Source organism: Adiantum capillus-veneris, chromosome 14 (assembly GCF_014529385.1).
Source record: "Adiantum capillus-veneris isolate H3 chromosome 14, ASM1452938v2, whole genome shotgun sequence".
In the NCBI taxonomy this organism is placed as follows: Eukaryota; Viridiplantae; Streptophyta; class Polypodiopsida; order Polypodiales; family Pteridaceae; genus Adiantum; species Adiantum capillus-veneris.
Genome location: NC_140944.1, coordinates 102690624 through 102707154, shown reverse-complemented (window position 1 = coordinate 102707154; position 16531 = coordinate 102690624). Strand labels below are relative to the sequence as shown.

General features: G+C 44.6%; 1 protein-coding gene across 1 annotated transcript; it reads right to left on the bottom strand.

Annotated features, from left to right (window-relative positions):
* Positions 1-1353: 1353 nt before the first annotated feature.
* On the bottom strand, positions 1354-5865 carry LOC147442862 (cytochrome P450 704B1-like). The gene is made up of 6 exons (XM_086529725.1): positions 5575-5865; positions 5140-5355; positions 3032-3310; positions 2572-2913; positions 1992-2192; positions 1354-1530 (listed from the first exon to the last, which is right to left on the bottom strand). Exons 1-6 carry the CDS (start codon positions 5863-5865, stop codon positions 1354-1356), a joined length of 1506 nt encoding a protein of 501 aa, XP_086385851.1.
* Between the last annotated feature and the right edge of the window lie 10666 nt (positions 5866-16531).

Sequence of the window (16531 nt, the reverse complement as noted above, 5' to 3'; positions counted from 1 at the left end):
ATTGGAAGAGGAAATGTTTATCTATTCACATTGGTTTTATGTAGCTTGACATAAACATTGTTCTCCGGCTTAGACAATTGGACGACACCCATATACGATTATCAAGTTGGTAGTGCCATTTAATTTTCGTAGTCTATTGATGCTTTATGTATCTTTTGAGTTTGTCAATCCTTCCTTAAATTTACTTTAGTTACATGTTTTTATCACTAGTATATGCTCAATCTTGATCATTATATCTATATATCAAATAGATACACTCTTCTTTCTCATAGTTGGGCAATTCAACTTATGTATTGCAGTACTCAATATATGCACATTGTACATGTTGACTTTATTCGTGGGTGGTTACGTATGCTCTTGTTTGGCAATGAATTTTATCCTAACGTTCTCCTCTACGGAACCATTCTTTAGCACGAGGATAACCCTTCATCCCAGTGTTTTCCTCCTCAGACATGTTTTGCATGATCAACAGCCAAGACAACGCGTCTCTCTCTCTCTCTCTCTCTCTCTCTCTCTCTCTCTCTCTCTCTCTAAGAAATATGAAAACTTTGACTACACTTGATTGTATGATGGGTCCTCGATTTAGAGACTAAATGGATAATATTACTAGGCTAACTGAAAATCTGCAAATAACTACCAAAGTACGTTAAAGAGTAGGATTTAAGCAAAATGATTTAAGCTGCAACCCTTTGCTCGATTCGATCACCTCCTTTACTAGCTCTTTGTTGTAGAGTCAACTCTATGGGATACAACTTGCTTCTTCCCAATGCTCATCAACTCAAGCTTTGATATGTTGTTGCCTATCAATCGGTTCTACTCATCCGCTAGTGTCCCACAACAAAAACCGAGGCGAGAGCAATTAAAACCAACTAAGTTTTACACTAAGGGATGTTCTAAGAAGCTAATTTTGCTTATGATCTCATTGTAAGCCTCAACTAGGCATTCTAAGCCAATTTGCAAAGGAAATCCAATGAGGCGCGCCCTTTAATGACAGGAGTCTGGATCCATTTAATGATAAACAAATGCACACAAAACATCCGTAGGCATATTTTGAAACCATTGAATACTACATTTTAGCTTATTATCAGCTTCATGGATATTGTAGGTCATGGACATTTTAGCTTATTAAAAGTTATTTTGGGTTACATTATTACACTAAATGCCATCTTTGGTATCTCCTCAGAAGACTTCCATGTATTCCACCGCTAGACCATTGAGATATTGGCTTTGTGGCCAGTGGAAAGGGCTCGAGGAGCACGACAAGCTACTTGCTCCTCGATGGGCCGTCCTGAGGTGAACTATATAGCTTTGATAGAAAGAGCAACCTGTACAAGTTTGATAAAAGGAACGAATTTATCTGTGCAAAACTTGCACACGCAGTCCATTGGCCATGGGCATCACCAGCGTTACACGATATTTCACGACATGTCCGGGAACAATATGGAACGTAAAGAAGTACAACAACAAAGCGGCTGTCATCTTCATCTGTAAGTAGGCAGACTCCTTGCCCATGCACACACGCGGTCCCCCCTACATTCCAAATTCATTCACAAGAAGATTTAGAAATTTTCTCATGTAGGAAAACGGAGTCTTTGTCTGTGTTTTTCATACAATGCATAACATCATGAGCTTCTGTTCGAGAGGCACCACATACCTAGCTAGGTACGATTGGGGGAAGGGGACCACCAGCCCCCCCACCGAGCCGGCGGTCCCCTGGCCCCCATCGTACCTAGCTAGGTATGCGATGCCTCCCTCACAAAAGCTCATGACGTTGAGGTAAGTCACAATGTGGGAATTATTGTGAGAATTTATCCAGAACTTCTTGTGATTAGGTTTTGCTCGTGCCACCTCTTCCAAAAACCATAGAAAGGAACTTTGTATGGTTAGAAAATTATTTTATGCATTTTAAAATGTATTGCATATTTGAAGGAGAAAAAACCTACAAAACATAGAGACATTTAGTGTAAAAGTCTCAAATATAGCCAATTTACCTGGAAGGCTGAAAACTTAAAGGGGGACTCTGGTTGGAAGATTCCATCTTGCAGCCAGCGACCTGGATTGTAAGTCAATGCATCTGGTCCCCACAGAAACTTCATTCGACCCATCGAGTACGGGACGTAGGCGACTCCATCTCCGCGCTTCACACGAGTGCCATCTGGAAGAACGTCATCGCCCGCAGCAAACTTTCCATCCTGTTTTTCATCATCAGAGCCTCAAGCCCTTACACAAGAAGTTTTGGACAAATTCTCACAGTAATTCCCACATTGTGACTTACTTCAACATCATGAGCTTCTGTGAGGGAGGCACTGCATACCTAGCTAGGTAGGATTAGGGACAGGGGACTGCCGGCCCGGTGGGGGGGCCGGTGGTCCCTTGCCCCCAATCGTACCTAGCTAGGTATGCGCGGTGCCTCTCAAGTAGAAGCTCATGATGTTATGCATTGTATGAAAAACACTGGAAAAGACTTCGTTTTCCTACATGAGAAAATTTCTAAATCTTCTTGTGAATTACAAAACAATGATGAAGGCAAACAGCAACATTACTTCACAGTATGAAGAATGACTAACGTACTCTTGGAACTGCAGGGTAAAGTCGCAGAGTCTCCGTCAACGCAGCATGCAAATAGTGCATTTTGCCAAGTGCCTCGTACGATATTCTCTCCGCAACCTCCTCAAAGCTGTAATTCTGAGTCTTTTCTTGCAAGCCTAACACCTCCACCGTCTCTTCAAACACCCTATCTGCAACATGTGGGTGGTTGCACACACAATACATGAACCAAGACAATGTGATAGCGGACGTATCTCGCCCTGCAATCACAAAATTTAAGATAGCATCTCGTAGCTCTTTATCACTGAATCCCCCAGGTTGCCCTTCACTATACGCCATGAAACATGACAAGAGGTCCACTCTCCCCTGTGGCGCAATTAGAGAATTAGGCCTAAAAACATGTGAATATTAGAGATAACATAGAAAGAAAGAAATAAACAACAGAAAATAAGAGGTTCAGTAGCTTTCTTAACCATAGCTTCACCTCATTTTTTCCTTCTAGCTCCACTCTCCTCTTTTGAATGATGTTGGTCGTGAAGGAATTTAAAACTTCCACTTCCTGCTTCAAGACCCCTTCATTGCCAAGGTTAAGAGCCTTTTTGAATTCCCACAATGGATTGAAGAGACGAGTAGCAGTGATTTCATTCACAGTGTCAAAAGATCTTCCAAAGGGTACATCTGGAAGAGCTGGGGAGAGGCTGCCAATTTGGATTCCGAACCTGACTTTACAAATCGAGTTCAATGTCATTCGCATAAGGAGGTCCTGCAGGTATCAAACCAATCAATTCAGGCAGTATCGGACATCGTAACGACAATGCCTCTAATGAGTATGCTCCACACATTTCTTGGAACTATGTCATTGGTCGCAATTTTGGTTTGATGTGGCCCTCTTTGCATGCACAAAAGAGGGTCACATTTTTGGTTTGATGAAACCCCCTTTTGTGCTGTTTTATTTTGGCCGATGATAAATTTCGAGCACTTCTGCCTATGTGGCAGAAGCCATCACATAGGCAGAAGCCATCACCAAGTTAAAAATTTCAAGAGCCTTAAAATCAACGAGTTTTGCTAGTGCGACATAGGCACTATCGCTTTGAAATTTAACCCGATTGCTTTATTTCCAGCAAGCAGCACAAAAGCTGGCCATTTATGATCTGGAAGTTCAACCAGACTATCAAATCTTTCACCACTACTTTATGACCAATACAAGCCAGGATTTGTTCATGGTGGGTCTTCAGGTGTTTCTGCTTCCATTGTCTCTCATCAGCTAGATTACTGCCTTCGGTTTATCGTGTCGCATAATAAAAATATGCGTGCAGGCCCCGAGCCAAAGATTCTCTTGGTGCTTAATTTCTTTGTCCCCGATGCCATTCATAAGTTTGGTCTTTTTGGTGACCCAGCTCATGTGTTTGGGATAGTCGCGTCTAAGGTGGAGCAAGCTAAACCAATTCTGCAAAAGCTTGAAAGGCTTTTGGTAGACCTGCTTGGCCACAGACTCAGGATATCAAAGCTATGCCATGACTTGGTATCTGACACTTTACCAAAACTTCCCAAACCATGCAGGTCCGACGCCAAAAGGAGCACCTTAATATCTGTTCCACAAATTCTTTCGAACATCCCATTTTTCGGATGAGGACTCTGACTTCAGCCTCAGTTTTCTCAAACTTTTTGCAAGATAGCTCCTGATAGCTCTCCCACAATGTTGTTGCAAAACCAAGAAGGATCAAGAATGGTAGGTGCCATGACCGCGTCTGCACTAGTACTACTATCATGTGGACTTGATGCCAATTGCTGCTGCGAAGGCCTATTTGTATTGATGCCAGGAGCCATGGCCACTTGGCTTCTCACTGGTGGGAAGAAAATTATCTCACCTGCATTGTGTAGCTGTATGAGAGCTGCTCGAAGCCTATTATTAAGAACCCTAATGTCTTCATCCCGGGCCTGTAGTTGTTTCAGATATTCATTCCTCAGCATTTCATAAGCCATTATCTTTACCTTAGGGTAATTCGCCTTTAATCAAAGCACCGCAATCAAGTTGCAGAGGATAACCACATATCGAGAGGTACATACAAAGCTTGGAATTGTGTTTTGTCATCAGTGCTGAGAGACTTGTGGCTCGTGGCATGCACATAAGAGGGTCACATTTTACCACCCTCTTTGGATGCACAAAAGAAGGTCGGATCGTAGTTCAAACCCTGCATCCTTACATCCTGACCACTCTGCAAGGTTTTTAGATAGAAAATAATGGCGGCAACACAAAACATAGGCTTCTTATCAATAACAAAGACTATGCACAAGATTCATTCTCGAAACGACCAATCCAGCATGTGTTATGCAGATGCCAATTGGTGGTTTTTGAGAGACTTTAATCATGGCTATTGTACATGCATGCATGCAACCACTTGTGAAGCACTAGCAATGTTCTCTAGTGAAGCATTTGTGTGCGCGCATGTGTGTGTGTGTGTGTGTGTGTGTGTGTGTGTGTGTGTGTGTGTGTGTGAGAGAGAGAGAGAGAGAGAGAGAGAGAGAGAGAGAGAGAGAGAGAGAGAGAATCTGCATGCTTGTGTTGTAAAGAATGAGGTACAAGACCATTACTTGCAAATCAACAACTTTCTGTGAGGATGCTACTGCATCAAGAATCTGAAGGAGGAGTGCTGCATCTGCCCTAAAAGCATTTGTGCTGAAATCTCGCAGCTTTCTGTTTGAAAACTCAAGATTGGACACCTTACGATGCTTCTTCCATGTCTCTCCATCTGAGCTAAGGATGCCATCCCCAAGTAAATCATACATTGCACGGTGCACGCTCTCTCCCTGACATCAACAAAGATTAAATTTCGAGTGAAATCTCAAGCAGCATTTGACTGGAACACAATGAAAAAGGAGGAGAAAGAAGAAAGTAGAGAGGAGTACCTCAGATGCATGCACAAGGAAAAAGGAGAAGAAAGAAGAAATTAGAGAGGAGTACCTTGGGATAGTTGGGGAATACAGACACAGAAAAAGGAAGAGAAAGAAGAAAGGAGAGAGGAGTACCTTGGGATAGTTGTGGAAGTTGCCCTTGAGGATGTGCTCCACATTGCGAGGATCCACAGTGAACAATAAGGTTGTGGAAGAGATGAGGGAGAGCTTGACGGTACGGTGGCGATCGCTGAAGAAGGAGAGGAGCCAGTCATGCAAATGATGGAAGTTGAGCAAAGTTTCCAATTGGGCGCCTACAAGAGGCCATGTCTTGGGATCAGGGCTATGACGCTGCCCAAATCTATGCAAGCCAACCCATATCACAACCAGGCTCGCTACCACCGCCGTTGCCACCTCCCAACTCATTCTCTCTCTATATATATAAATATTATTATTATTATATATTTTATGTTTTTTCGAAGCTCCTCCTCAGCTACCCAACTCGTGGCACCCAAAAACATTTGAAGGGAGGAGGCACGGATTTATTGAAATTGCTTGGTTGAGTGGAATCTTCGCGAATTCCATGTAGAAGAAAATGTGGTGAAATTGCTTTTTGAGGTCTACACTTCCTATGCATGTCCCTCTTGAATAACAAGTCCTGAACTCTCCTCGTGGGATAGATCTTTAAGGTCTCTTGGGATAGTTTCCTATGAGTTTAAAAATCCTCTTCTTCTTCTTCTTCTTCTTCTCTTTATATATCTCTATCAATCTTTATTAGTGAGGTGTTAGCACCTAGGGCTATGGTGGATTGTTGGCACCCACAACAAGAGTGTGCTAGCTTCGCAGACGATAGCATGGCACATCTACTCTCATTATCTTTATCTCTTTCTCTCTCACAATCTCAAGGTCTCTCTCTCTCCCACTTTCTTGTTAGCAAATGCATGCATCCCACAATTGACAATGCTTATGCCACTCTACGAAATTGAGGAAGGTTGAGCAAAGAGCTATTGTCATTGCTCTGCAAAATAGGAGAAGACAAGGACGAGCGGCACAAAGAGAACCCCCACACGAGAGGGGTTCGTTTTCAATGACCCTCGTCAAGAATGAAAGAAATGGACCCCCAAAGCCATTTGTGCCTCACAACCACAAGTTGAAGGAAAGAAACGTAAGCCTTTAAAGTGAGAGTGAGTGAAAGGGATATAGTACTCAAAAGATGTACACCATAAGATTTGACTTATAAATAAAAGTACTTTCATACAAGAAACCACTAAGAAACCCTTCATGATCTCAAACATAAAAATAAAAAATATTTTTTTAATCCTTTTAATGTGAGAAAAAGTGCATTTGAAGAATCCTAAAGCAGTAATTGCTTGTTACCACACATGTGGAGGTTAACCCCACCTCTTTGGGGAACACTTCAAAGAGGTGCACTTGCTCTACTACCTAACAAAGAAGGACACCTTAAAAATTGATCCATTCATAGAAGTTTGATCCCAAGATGTGAAGTATTGACTCAATATAATTTTTATGAATATTTTACTGTGGGAAACTATCCTTTCATTTAAGGACTTCACAAAGGTCTCTTTCATTAAATTATTTTAATATTTTCTATGCATCGAGTGTTTTTTGGAACGGCTCTAAGGGCTCTGAGGCAGTCACTTATCAAAAGCTCTCTATATCACGTTTGCTCAAGAGATTAGTAATAATACCCCAATGTACATGTTACATTTACACTACTTGCCTATTTAAAAACCCTCCACCCTCTTCTAATATATATATAAAAGTATACATGGCCTATTAATAATCCTTTGCTATTAACTCACCTGATATCATACACATTTTGAAAAGTGACGGTCCCAAGGCTCTATTTGGCACAACGTGCAAGTTATTATAGAGTTGGGGGCTCACAGGTGGAGTTGTGGTAGGATGTGAGGAGATCATGTGCACTAGAGAAGGCGACATAAGGGTGTCGTAGAGTCGAGGATTGCATGCAGCTCAAGAGGGAGCCCCCGGATAGATCCGCCCTTGCTAGTGCATCTCTCCCATTCCAAAATCTCACTTTTTGCACCTTGTGAGGATCGTCCCTCCCATCTCTTTCCGAAGAGGATAAAGGATAGCAAGTTGCATCTTCTTGGGGGCATGCGGTGATGGAGGGCATGAAAGGACAAGGGAACAACCACATGCTCATCTCTACCCAACCATGCCAATTATAGGCCCTTGGCCATGCTAAATATACCGCATGTGCATCCTGGCCCTTCGCCTAACATTACTCCCCTTTGGAGAAGCGCTTTCGTCCTCAAAAGCAAAAGTCGTGAGATGTTTTCAAGGACACAAATGTTTTCCATAGTGGCATCTCTCATGGGTCCAACTATCCATTTAAATGCTACACAGTTCAATAGGAGGTTCAATGAAACCAAGAAGAACATCTTGATTGCTGGCATTGTCCTCCCTTTGCTATCCAAAACGGGATGCATAAGATAGTGTGTAAACTCAATTTATAACTCACTTGAGTGATGCGGTGGAATTAATTCCACCTTACTAGCATGCCATGCATGTAAATGAGAAAAATGAAGTGATAAGCCCTTGGCTGCAATGAGGTCTCAATGGTTTGAGCAGATACCATAAGTGCCTTGCACAATACATAATGTCATGGATACATCACAATTCAGCATTGCCATATGTAAAATGTGAGCTTATATTTTTATTTTGGCAAATTCCCCAAACCTGTGTACCAATGCCCTTGATACAAAGTGAATGGGCAGAACCTTCGCACAAGTTAGAAGCCTTGCTTCTCATCCAGTCTTTCAAAGCACTTTACTTTAGAGAGTAGGAAAGGTTAAAACATAGGATAACAAGAAGAACTTGACATTGTCTAACCTTGTCGCCCATTTGTGGCTAGTTGTGTTACTTGAATCTGACTCATAGCCATGTATGCTGACAAATTGATAGTTTTCATATGTACCATGCATGCCCGGTTGGTTCATACTAACACCTAGTGAAATATCATTCAGACATGTCGCAAAGTCCCCCAAGTTCATATGTTTATAGCATATTCCAAACTTTGGAAGCTTCTATGCATCACATAAGGACATTGTAGGAATAAAACATGATGGAGTTTCTACACTCATAGCTAATGGATGCTTCTGCCAATATATCAATGTCATGATTCTAAATTCTGTAGATGTCGATGTCAATTGTCGATTCCTAATTCTCAATTGAGGCTTTCGTCGATCGTCACTTCATATATCGATTTTTTTTGTTGCAATATCAATGCTTATTCTCCAAGACCTCTCTCTTTCTCTCTCTCTCTCTCTCTCTCTCTCTCTCTCTCTCTCTCTCTCTCTCACACACACACACACACACACACACACACACACACACACACCCCTAGAGGATGGATCGCATGGACCATTTTCTACTTCCCAGCACTCTCACTCACACACAAAAGATTGCAAGCAACAACGTCGCTCTCTCTCTCTCTCTCTCTCTCTCTCTCTCTCACACACACACACACACACACACACACACACACACACACACACAACACACACACACACAAAACGTGCATGGCATCCATAATAAATTGCTAGAATCCCATCACTAAATCATTGAGTTTGCTGCACTTCATGAATGTAATGTAAGTGTGGAAGGCTTCTGTGCAACGCTCCAGCACCTGAGCAAATGATGGTATGTTGATTTTGTCTTTAATACACACACACACACACACACACACACACACACACAGATAGAGAGAGAGAGAGAGAGACAACGTGTCCCTTCCTCTCTCTCTCTCTCTCTCTCTCTCTCTCTCTCTCTCTCTCTCTCTCTCTCTCTTATACACACACACGTGCATACATATAAACAAACTAGGAGCATTTGTGTATAACTGCTAAGCTTTGAGCACCAAGATCATAGATCATTCACGACATGGAAGGTTCATGCAAGCTTGCAAAGCCTTGGGACTATTTGACACCCCCTTGTCAGGTGGGATCCACAATCCAGGATCTTGGAAAGATGTGGACCGTTAGTTTATTCTTAAGAATCAAAAGATTCCGACCGGGTTGAGCCTCCGTGACTTGAACCACCACCTACCACATCGGAGTCTATGACTCTACCACTAAGCTTTCGCGCTTCCCTTGAAATGGAGGTGAGAACGTAAAATGATACAGCAAAAGTGATCGGGTGAGGAGCACATGGTGTTCATTTAGAGATCGCTTTAGGATGGTTGGGGTCACACAATGATCACTTTGAAACAGGTGGGTTCACAAGGTGATCATATCTTGATTGGGATTTGCACGGGGATCACTTGGTTGATGTTCACATCAAGTTTACCTTGGGGTTCACTTTAATTGTGATCGCATGGTGATCACCTAGGGATTAAAGAGCCATCAAATGGCACAAAACCAATCCGTCCACCCCCAATTCATAAGGACAATTGATCCCACCTAACAGAGGTGGTGTCAAATAATTACAAGGCTTACAAAGGGAGGTTCATTGGGCGATACATGGAAGGGGTTTCTTTATGGCCTTCAAAATCCAAAGTAAAGCCACCCTTCAAATGACTTTAAAAAAAAAAAGTAGTGAGTGGTCACTCTTCAAATTTCATTCAGAGTTGGAGTAAGACTACATGGTCTTCTCAAGGACTCTATATATTATGAATATAGATAGAGTATTTTTTGACTTTACATTGCCAAACTCAGAAGTCTTTTCGTTTTTATTTTCTACCACCATGTCAGAACTTACCTTTTATTTTTGCATTTTAAATTAAGTGTTCTTTAAGGTTTTCATTGAAATGAAGTAGTGAATGACACATGGAGGGTCTCTCCTTCCTTGAAAAATTTAAGCTGCTTCATATAAAGTATATAAGTATAGAAGAGATAATATTTTACCAATCTATACCCCACAAATATGATTTTGAGAGTGGTGTGTATTCAAAAAATTTAGAAATTGTCCCAAAGTAGCACATGTTGTTTTGCTCAATTTAGGTAGAGAAATGTTTGTTAAGATTAAGGTTTTGGTGAAATTAATATCATTTTTCCACATGCATTGCATCCTTAGGCCCTGAATAGCTTATGTTTCAATTTTTAAGTCATTTGGATAGTTAAAAGCTTAATTTCGGCTTTCAGTATTGAAAAAGACGCTAACTTTTGAAATTGGAGTTACAGGATCCATGGATTCGGGGAAGTCGTCAGCAAAGAGAAAGAGACCGACACTCAAGGAAGCAATAGCAGAAGCCGAGCCATTTTCTATTCCCCCAGAGACTCTCAAGCCCACAAAGACTTGGGTAGAAGAAGCAGTGTTAGAAGAACAAGGGATAAAGATATACCAAGGTACTTTCAGAGACCCACGGGGACAAACAGTGGATATCCCAATGATTCCCCAAGAACCGGTGGACTACAGCAGAACAGAGGAGATAAGCAGATACCTGGAAAGGGCAGATCTCCATAGTTTTTTCACTTCCAGACCATCAGGAGTAGACACTCAAAGAGTGTATGAGTTGGCAACCACCATACAGAAAGACGGAAAGGCTACACTCACAGCCTTGGATGGGGAAAATTTTGAAGTGGTTATCACTCCTCAGCTCATTGCAGATGCTCTGAAGCTGCACAACAAAGGATGCTCAGTCAGAGAAAGACGGGAAGCCATAGAAGTGTATGGGCCAAAGAAGCAAAATGCCACCTATGAAGATATAGCAGATCCGAGAGCGGCAAAGCTTTGCCGGCTCTACAACCAGTTTTTACACATATGCAGCAAAAGGCCACAGAAGTATACCACACCACCACATGCTACTACCACAACAATCACTTGGGCAATAAAGAGCAACATCCCGAAGGAAGTCAATTATGCTCCGCACATCCATGAGCAAGTAATTGCTTTGCAGAACGAGAAGCCAAAGTACATTGGAGGAGCCGAAGTATTGACTAAGATAGCTTATGAAGCTATCGAAGCAAGGGACCAGTGGCCAAAGGCTCCCTCGCAAAACCAATGGCTAAAAGAGATAGATGAAGATGACGACGAGCCAGAGGTCACAAAGAGAGTGTCAACAAGGGCAAGGCGGAAACTAGAAATTGTTTCCAAGCCAGAAGAAGAAGCAGACGAGCCCCTCAAGAAGAAACCTGCTCCAAAGCAAACTAAGAGCCAGAAAGCCGCCAGAATGGAGAGGCTGATTGAACAGTTTAGAGTCGAGCGATCTTTAAAAGGATATTTTGAGGAAAAGTGGGTACCAGACCCAACAAAAATCGGAGCCAGCTCAAGAAGACCAAATATTGATCAGTACGATCAATATATCAAGGCTTATGAATAATCAGAAGCTATCTTGGAGCAGCAACCAGTAGAGTCATACACTGAAGCAGAAGTTCAACACCTTAAATCTAAATTAAAAAGAGGTGACAAGGGCAAGGGAAAGGTAGAAGAGCCAAGTCCTAAAGGAAAGGAAAAGATAGTGGAGGAAACGACTACTGAAGTTGAGGTGGATGTGCTAGAAAAGCCCGAAATACAGCTAGAGGAGAAGACAACGGATCCAGTTCAAGAGAAGAAAGAGCAATATGATGCTCTAATAGACACAGGATATACTCAAGAAGAGGCCCTCAAGGTTGTGTATGGCATTGCCATAGCACAAGAAGAATGGAGAGGAACGGAGAGGAGGACCAAGACTAGATTAGACAGAGAGCAGAGGTTAGTACCTGAGAAGGCAAAGGATGAGTTGAAGCTAAAGGAGACTGTAGTAGAAAGAGCACTTGAGCTTGAAGATGAGGATGAAAGAGATATCCAAAAAGTGCATCAACTATTGCAGCAGATCAAAGCCCAATCAAAGACGATGAGGGACAGCAAAGAAGAAGCAGAAAACGAAAGAGATGGACTAATCCTCCAACTTGCTGATGCTTCAAGAGAGGTGGCCAGTGCACAAGAAGACAAAGAAAGAATTGAAGATGAATTGGAAGCTACAAAGGACGAGCTCATTGAGCTACGAGAAAGGATGCAGCTGCAGGAGAGAACAATCATAAGGCTTAGATCCATACCAAGAGCTAGCAGAGTAGGAGTAGAGCCAGAGGGAGCAATAGTCCCCGTTCTAGAAGATCAAGTATGGAGCTTGCAAAGAGAATTGTGGCTAGAGCAAGTGCAGAGATTGCACATTGCGGAGGGCTCATTGGCTGCAGAAGAACTATTTACATCAGAGAACCAAGCACTGAGAGCGGAGAATGAGGCCCTCCGAAAGCAGCTCCAAGATCTGCAAGACAAAATGATAAAAGATACAGAGGTTCAGCAAGAAGAAACAGGCGGGGTAGCCGTGGAGCTACCAGAGACTAGGGAAGCCACAACTATTGAAGATCCAACCCCAGCACAAGAAGAGGCCACAACATCAAGACTTACCAAGGAGGAGGAAAACAGATTGCACAAGCAGATAGAGCAGGCAACAAAGGAGAGTGCAAAGGCGGCCATGGAGTGGGAAAGAAGACTCCTGTTCTCCATCGGACTTCACGGGTTGGATACTAAGGTACTGCAAGAACAGTGGATCCAACCTACATTGCCCCTTCCTCTACTAAATTTTGAAGTGCTGAAAACAAAGAAAAGGCTAGAAGAGGAGCAGTATGTCACGCTATACGAAGGCGACATCACAAAAGAAGAGGAATCAAAGAAGATAGTAGACTCCCAGCCGAGATGGAGGAAAGGATGGTTGACAAAGTACCCAACCTACCTAATCTACTTGGTGGACGCACCCAAGGAAGTTAGAGAATATGCAACATTCTGTCCAGTGCCACGAGTCAGGAGTTGGCAAGAGCATTGCAGAATCACAGCAAAGAAGCCAAATTGGCTTAATTACCCCAGGATGCCAGGACCGAAGGTGGGAGAGAGAATAAGTAAGGCCTACATGGTGAAAACCCTAATGGGCACCATTCAGCTCTTTACTGGATCTCCTAACCTTTCGTGTCAAATGCTCAAAATATTTGCAGAACATTATTGGCTTGCATTGAAGTGTTCGCGCCGGATAAAGCTACCAGCTCAACATTGTTGTCAACGGCCGACACAGTGACAGATATGATGTATGATCTAGCCTTGCAGCCATCTCCAAAATTATTACACCTCTTTTATCAGAGAATCATGTTTATGCCGAGCTTCCACATGCAGGCCTTTGAGGAGGCATTCTACAATGGTTTCTTTACTCATGAAAGTAAGATATTCAGCCCTATACTGACCATTGGAAACCTGAGATACGAGTCACATCTTCAGATGTTGAAATCGACAGGACTCCACTAAAGACAAAGCAAGGATGTCATGTCAGGAATGACATGAACGCGGAGGGGGGGAGTGTTGAGCGGAGGACCACACATATACATTTTTGCTCACACTCATGTTTTTGTAAACACTTATTGTAATAAATGTCTTTCCGACATTTCATTTTTTTCATGGAGCCGATTCATTGTAATTAGCGGGACTCGATTGAGTTTCCAGCTTGTATTTCCCAAGTAGTTTCACCTGCATATGTAATTAGATTAGAGATGTTTTCACACCTCCAAGGCTGAGGTATAAGAGCCACTTTTTGTAAACCTAAGGACACAATTTTGAATCATTAATCAAGGTGAGTTTTTGAGCGCCGTGACTGTGTCTGAGAGAGAGTGAGAGAGAGAGAGAGAGAGAGTCTATCCTCTTGCTACGCGAGCTACCAAGTCGCCATTGGAGAAGCGACACCGCCATTGTCTTAGCAACGGCGAGAGCTACGCACCGATACCAAGCGTGCGTGCATTCGGCTTCTACGCGAGGTGAGCTCCCACGAGCTTCTATGTGAGTTTTCTCCCTACCTAAGTGTCGGAATTGAGCGTGCCCTATATTTATAGAACCGCAGCGAGTCCACCCGTTGGCCGGCGCCGTCCCGCCGCACGCATCCCTTGCCCGCGCGCCTGTCGCCCCGTCGGCCCGCGCCATCCTGTGAACCCGTCCATCGCACACCCGTCGGTGCTCCCCTCCACACCCGTCAGCGCGTCCAACCCTAAACCGTCGACCTACTCGAGCCATGTCGGCCCCGCCGTGGTGTCGGCGCATCAACGCTCCATCACGTGAGTTGCGCCCGTCAACGCTTCCCTTCGTGGCCCGTCAATGCTTCCCGTCATGGCACCGGGCCGTGCCGTCATCCGTTCACGTCCTCTCTCTTGTGGCAAGCCTCTCCTTCTTGGCCTTCCCCCAGCAAGGGTGTTTCCCCCCGTTTGCTCGTCATGGGGTTGAAATGCGCCGTGGGGTTTCCCGGGACCGTGGGGTTCATGGGCGCTGTGGGGTTTTTCGGGACCGCGGGGTTCATGCCCGGCCGTGGGGTTCAGCGCCTTGGACCGTGGGGTCACGATTGGGATTTCTATCCGGGATGGGATGGTGCTTGTGGGGTTTGCCGGCCCGCACCGAATTTTTGCAACTATAAGGGTGTTGGGCTCCAGTTGATTCGGAGCTCCCGGGGTGACGGTGGGACGGTGACCACCCGATCTCGGCTAGCCACGGCTCGGTGCCACGGGGACTCCATGACCCAGTTTCGGGGCCGTCGGCTCGTAGCCGGCGGGTCTCTTCAGCGAGCATCGGCAAGGCGCCATGCGCGGACGGGTAGTCCGTTTGGGACGTTCAAGTACTCCACACGGAGGTCTTGACTTCCTCTTTGAGCTCATCCATGTATATTCACGAACGTGTGCCCAAGGCGCTCCTCGTTCGCAGACAAAGGCTGCGGCAGATTCGTAGTTGGTTTATTTTGGCGAGCATCGGCTCGACGCTACACGCGGACGGTATGTCCAATTTGGACGTCTAGGTACTCCACGTGGAGACCTCAACTTCATCTTCGATATCAGCCATGCACATTCATGAATGTGCGCCCGTGGTGCTCCTCGTTCTCAACCGACGGGCTGTTGGCAAGTTCAGCCCACCCCGACCCAAGGCGATCCGGGGACTTTTCGGCAATTTTCCAAGATAGCCCAAAGTGGCCTGAGAGAGTTCCAGGGGACCTCTTAGATATGTGCTCAAGGCCCGAATAGCCTCTTTCACTCAACATTGAACCTAAAGACGCTTCTACACTCAACTAAACTTCAACTCCGCGCGGTGCCACCAAGGCTCCCGCGCGTGTCAAGCAAGACATAATCTCGGGCCGTTTTCTGGACGAGCCCATCATGAGCCGCCAAAGAGACTCAAGTCAGTGGACGCGAGCCTCCCAGCATGCGAGCTCCAAGTTGCGGGCCCTTGGCCTCTTGGTGAAGGTGTTCATCTTGAGTGTCTCGGGCAGCCCCGTAACACTTGGTATCAGAGCTAAAATCGCGATTTCCAACGGCGGGACATCGAAAGCAAAGTATGCAAAATCTACTGCCAAGATGATCACAGATGTGTGAGCTAGTGATGCAAATGCACTAGGTCACAAGGAATGTGACCGGGGTTGCAAAGTAAAGCGACTCCAATGGAATGTGGCAAGCCCGGCAGCAAATGCCCAACCGTGGCTCAAGGTATACACAGAAGACATGCCCAGTAGGGGTTCTTCAAGTCGTCAGGATACGTCAACTCCAAATTTTCTTCGGCGGGGGCTCTAGGTGAAGAGACCCTCCATGCTCATCAAGCATCCATCAAGAATCAAAGCAGCGGCCAGCCATTGGGCAGCCGCGGGGGCACAATGCTAAGTGTCCCCCTTCACCAATCACCTTCAATCAGCCTCTAGTTGGATCGGCCCTCAGATATGCAATTTCTCATCAGTCAGGCTCGTCGGGAGTTAACAAGCACCTTGTGAAGAGGTAAGCGGACCTGGAGTCAATCATGACTATCATCCATTGAGCTTCAACCCGGTATTGGTATGGCTTGACAGAGCGGCCCAAGGTAAGGGACCGACTCATTCAGATACAGCCTCAGTTGTCAACAAGGACGGCGAGGTGACTTTAGAATTGGCATTTCAAGCCTGGTGGCACAGGCTCAGAGTCACAGTGGCAATGGCTCATCATCAGAATGCAACATATGCACATAGACCCCTGTGGCAGGGTCACGGACAGCGTGACAGGCTATCCCTCATTCAAAACATGCAAACCCAACATCATCGAGCTAAAGGGTACAAGGAATGAAGACGTACAAGGACTGTGATCCTTAA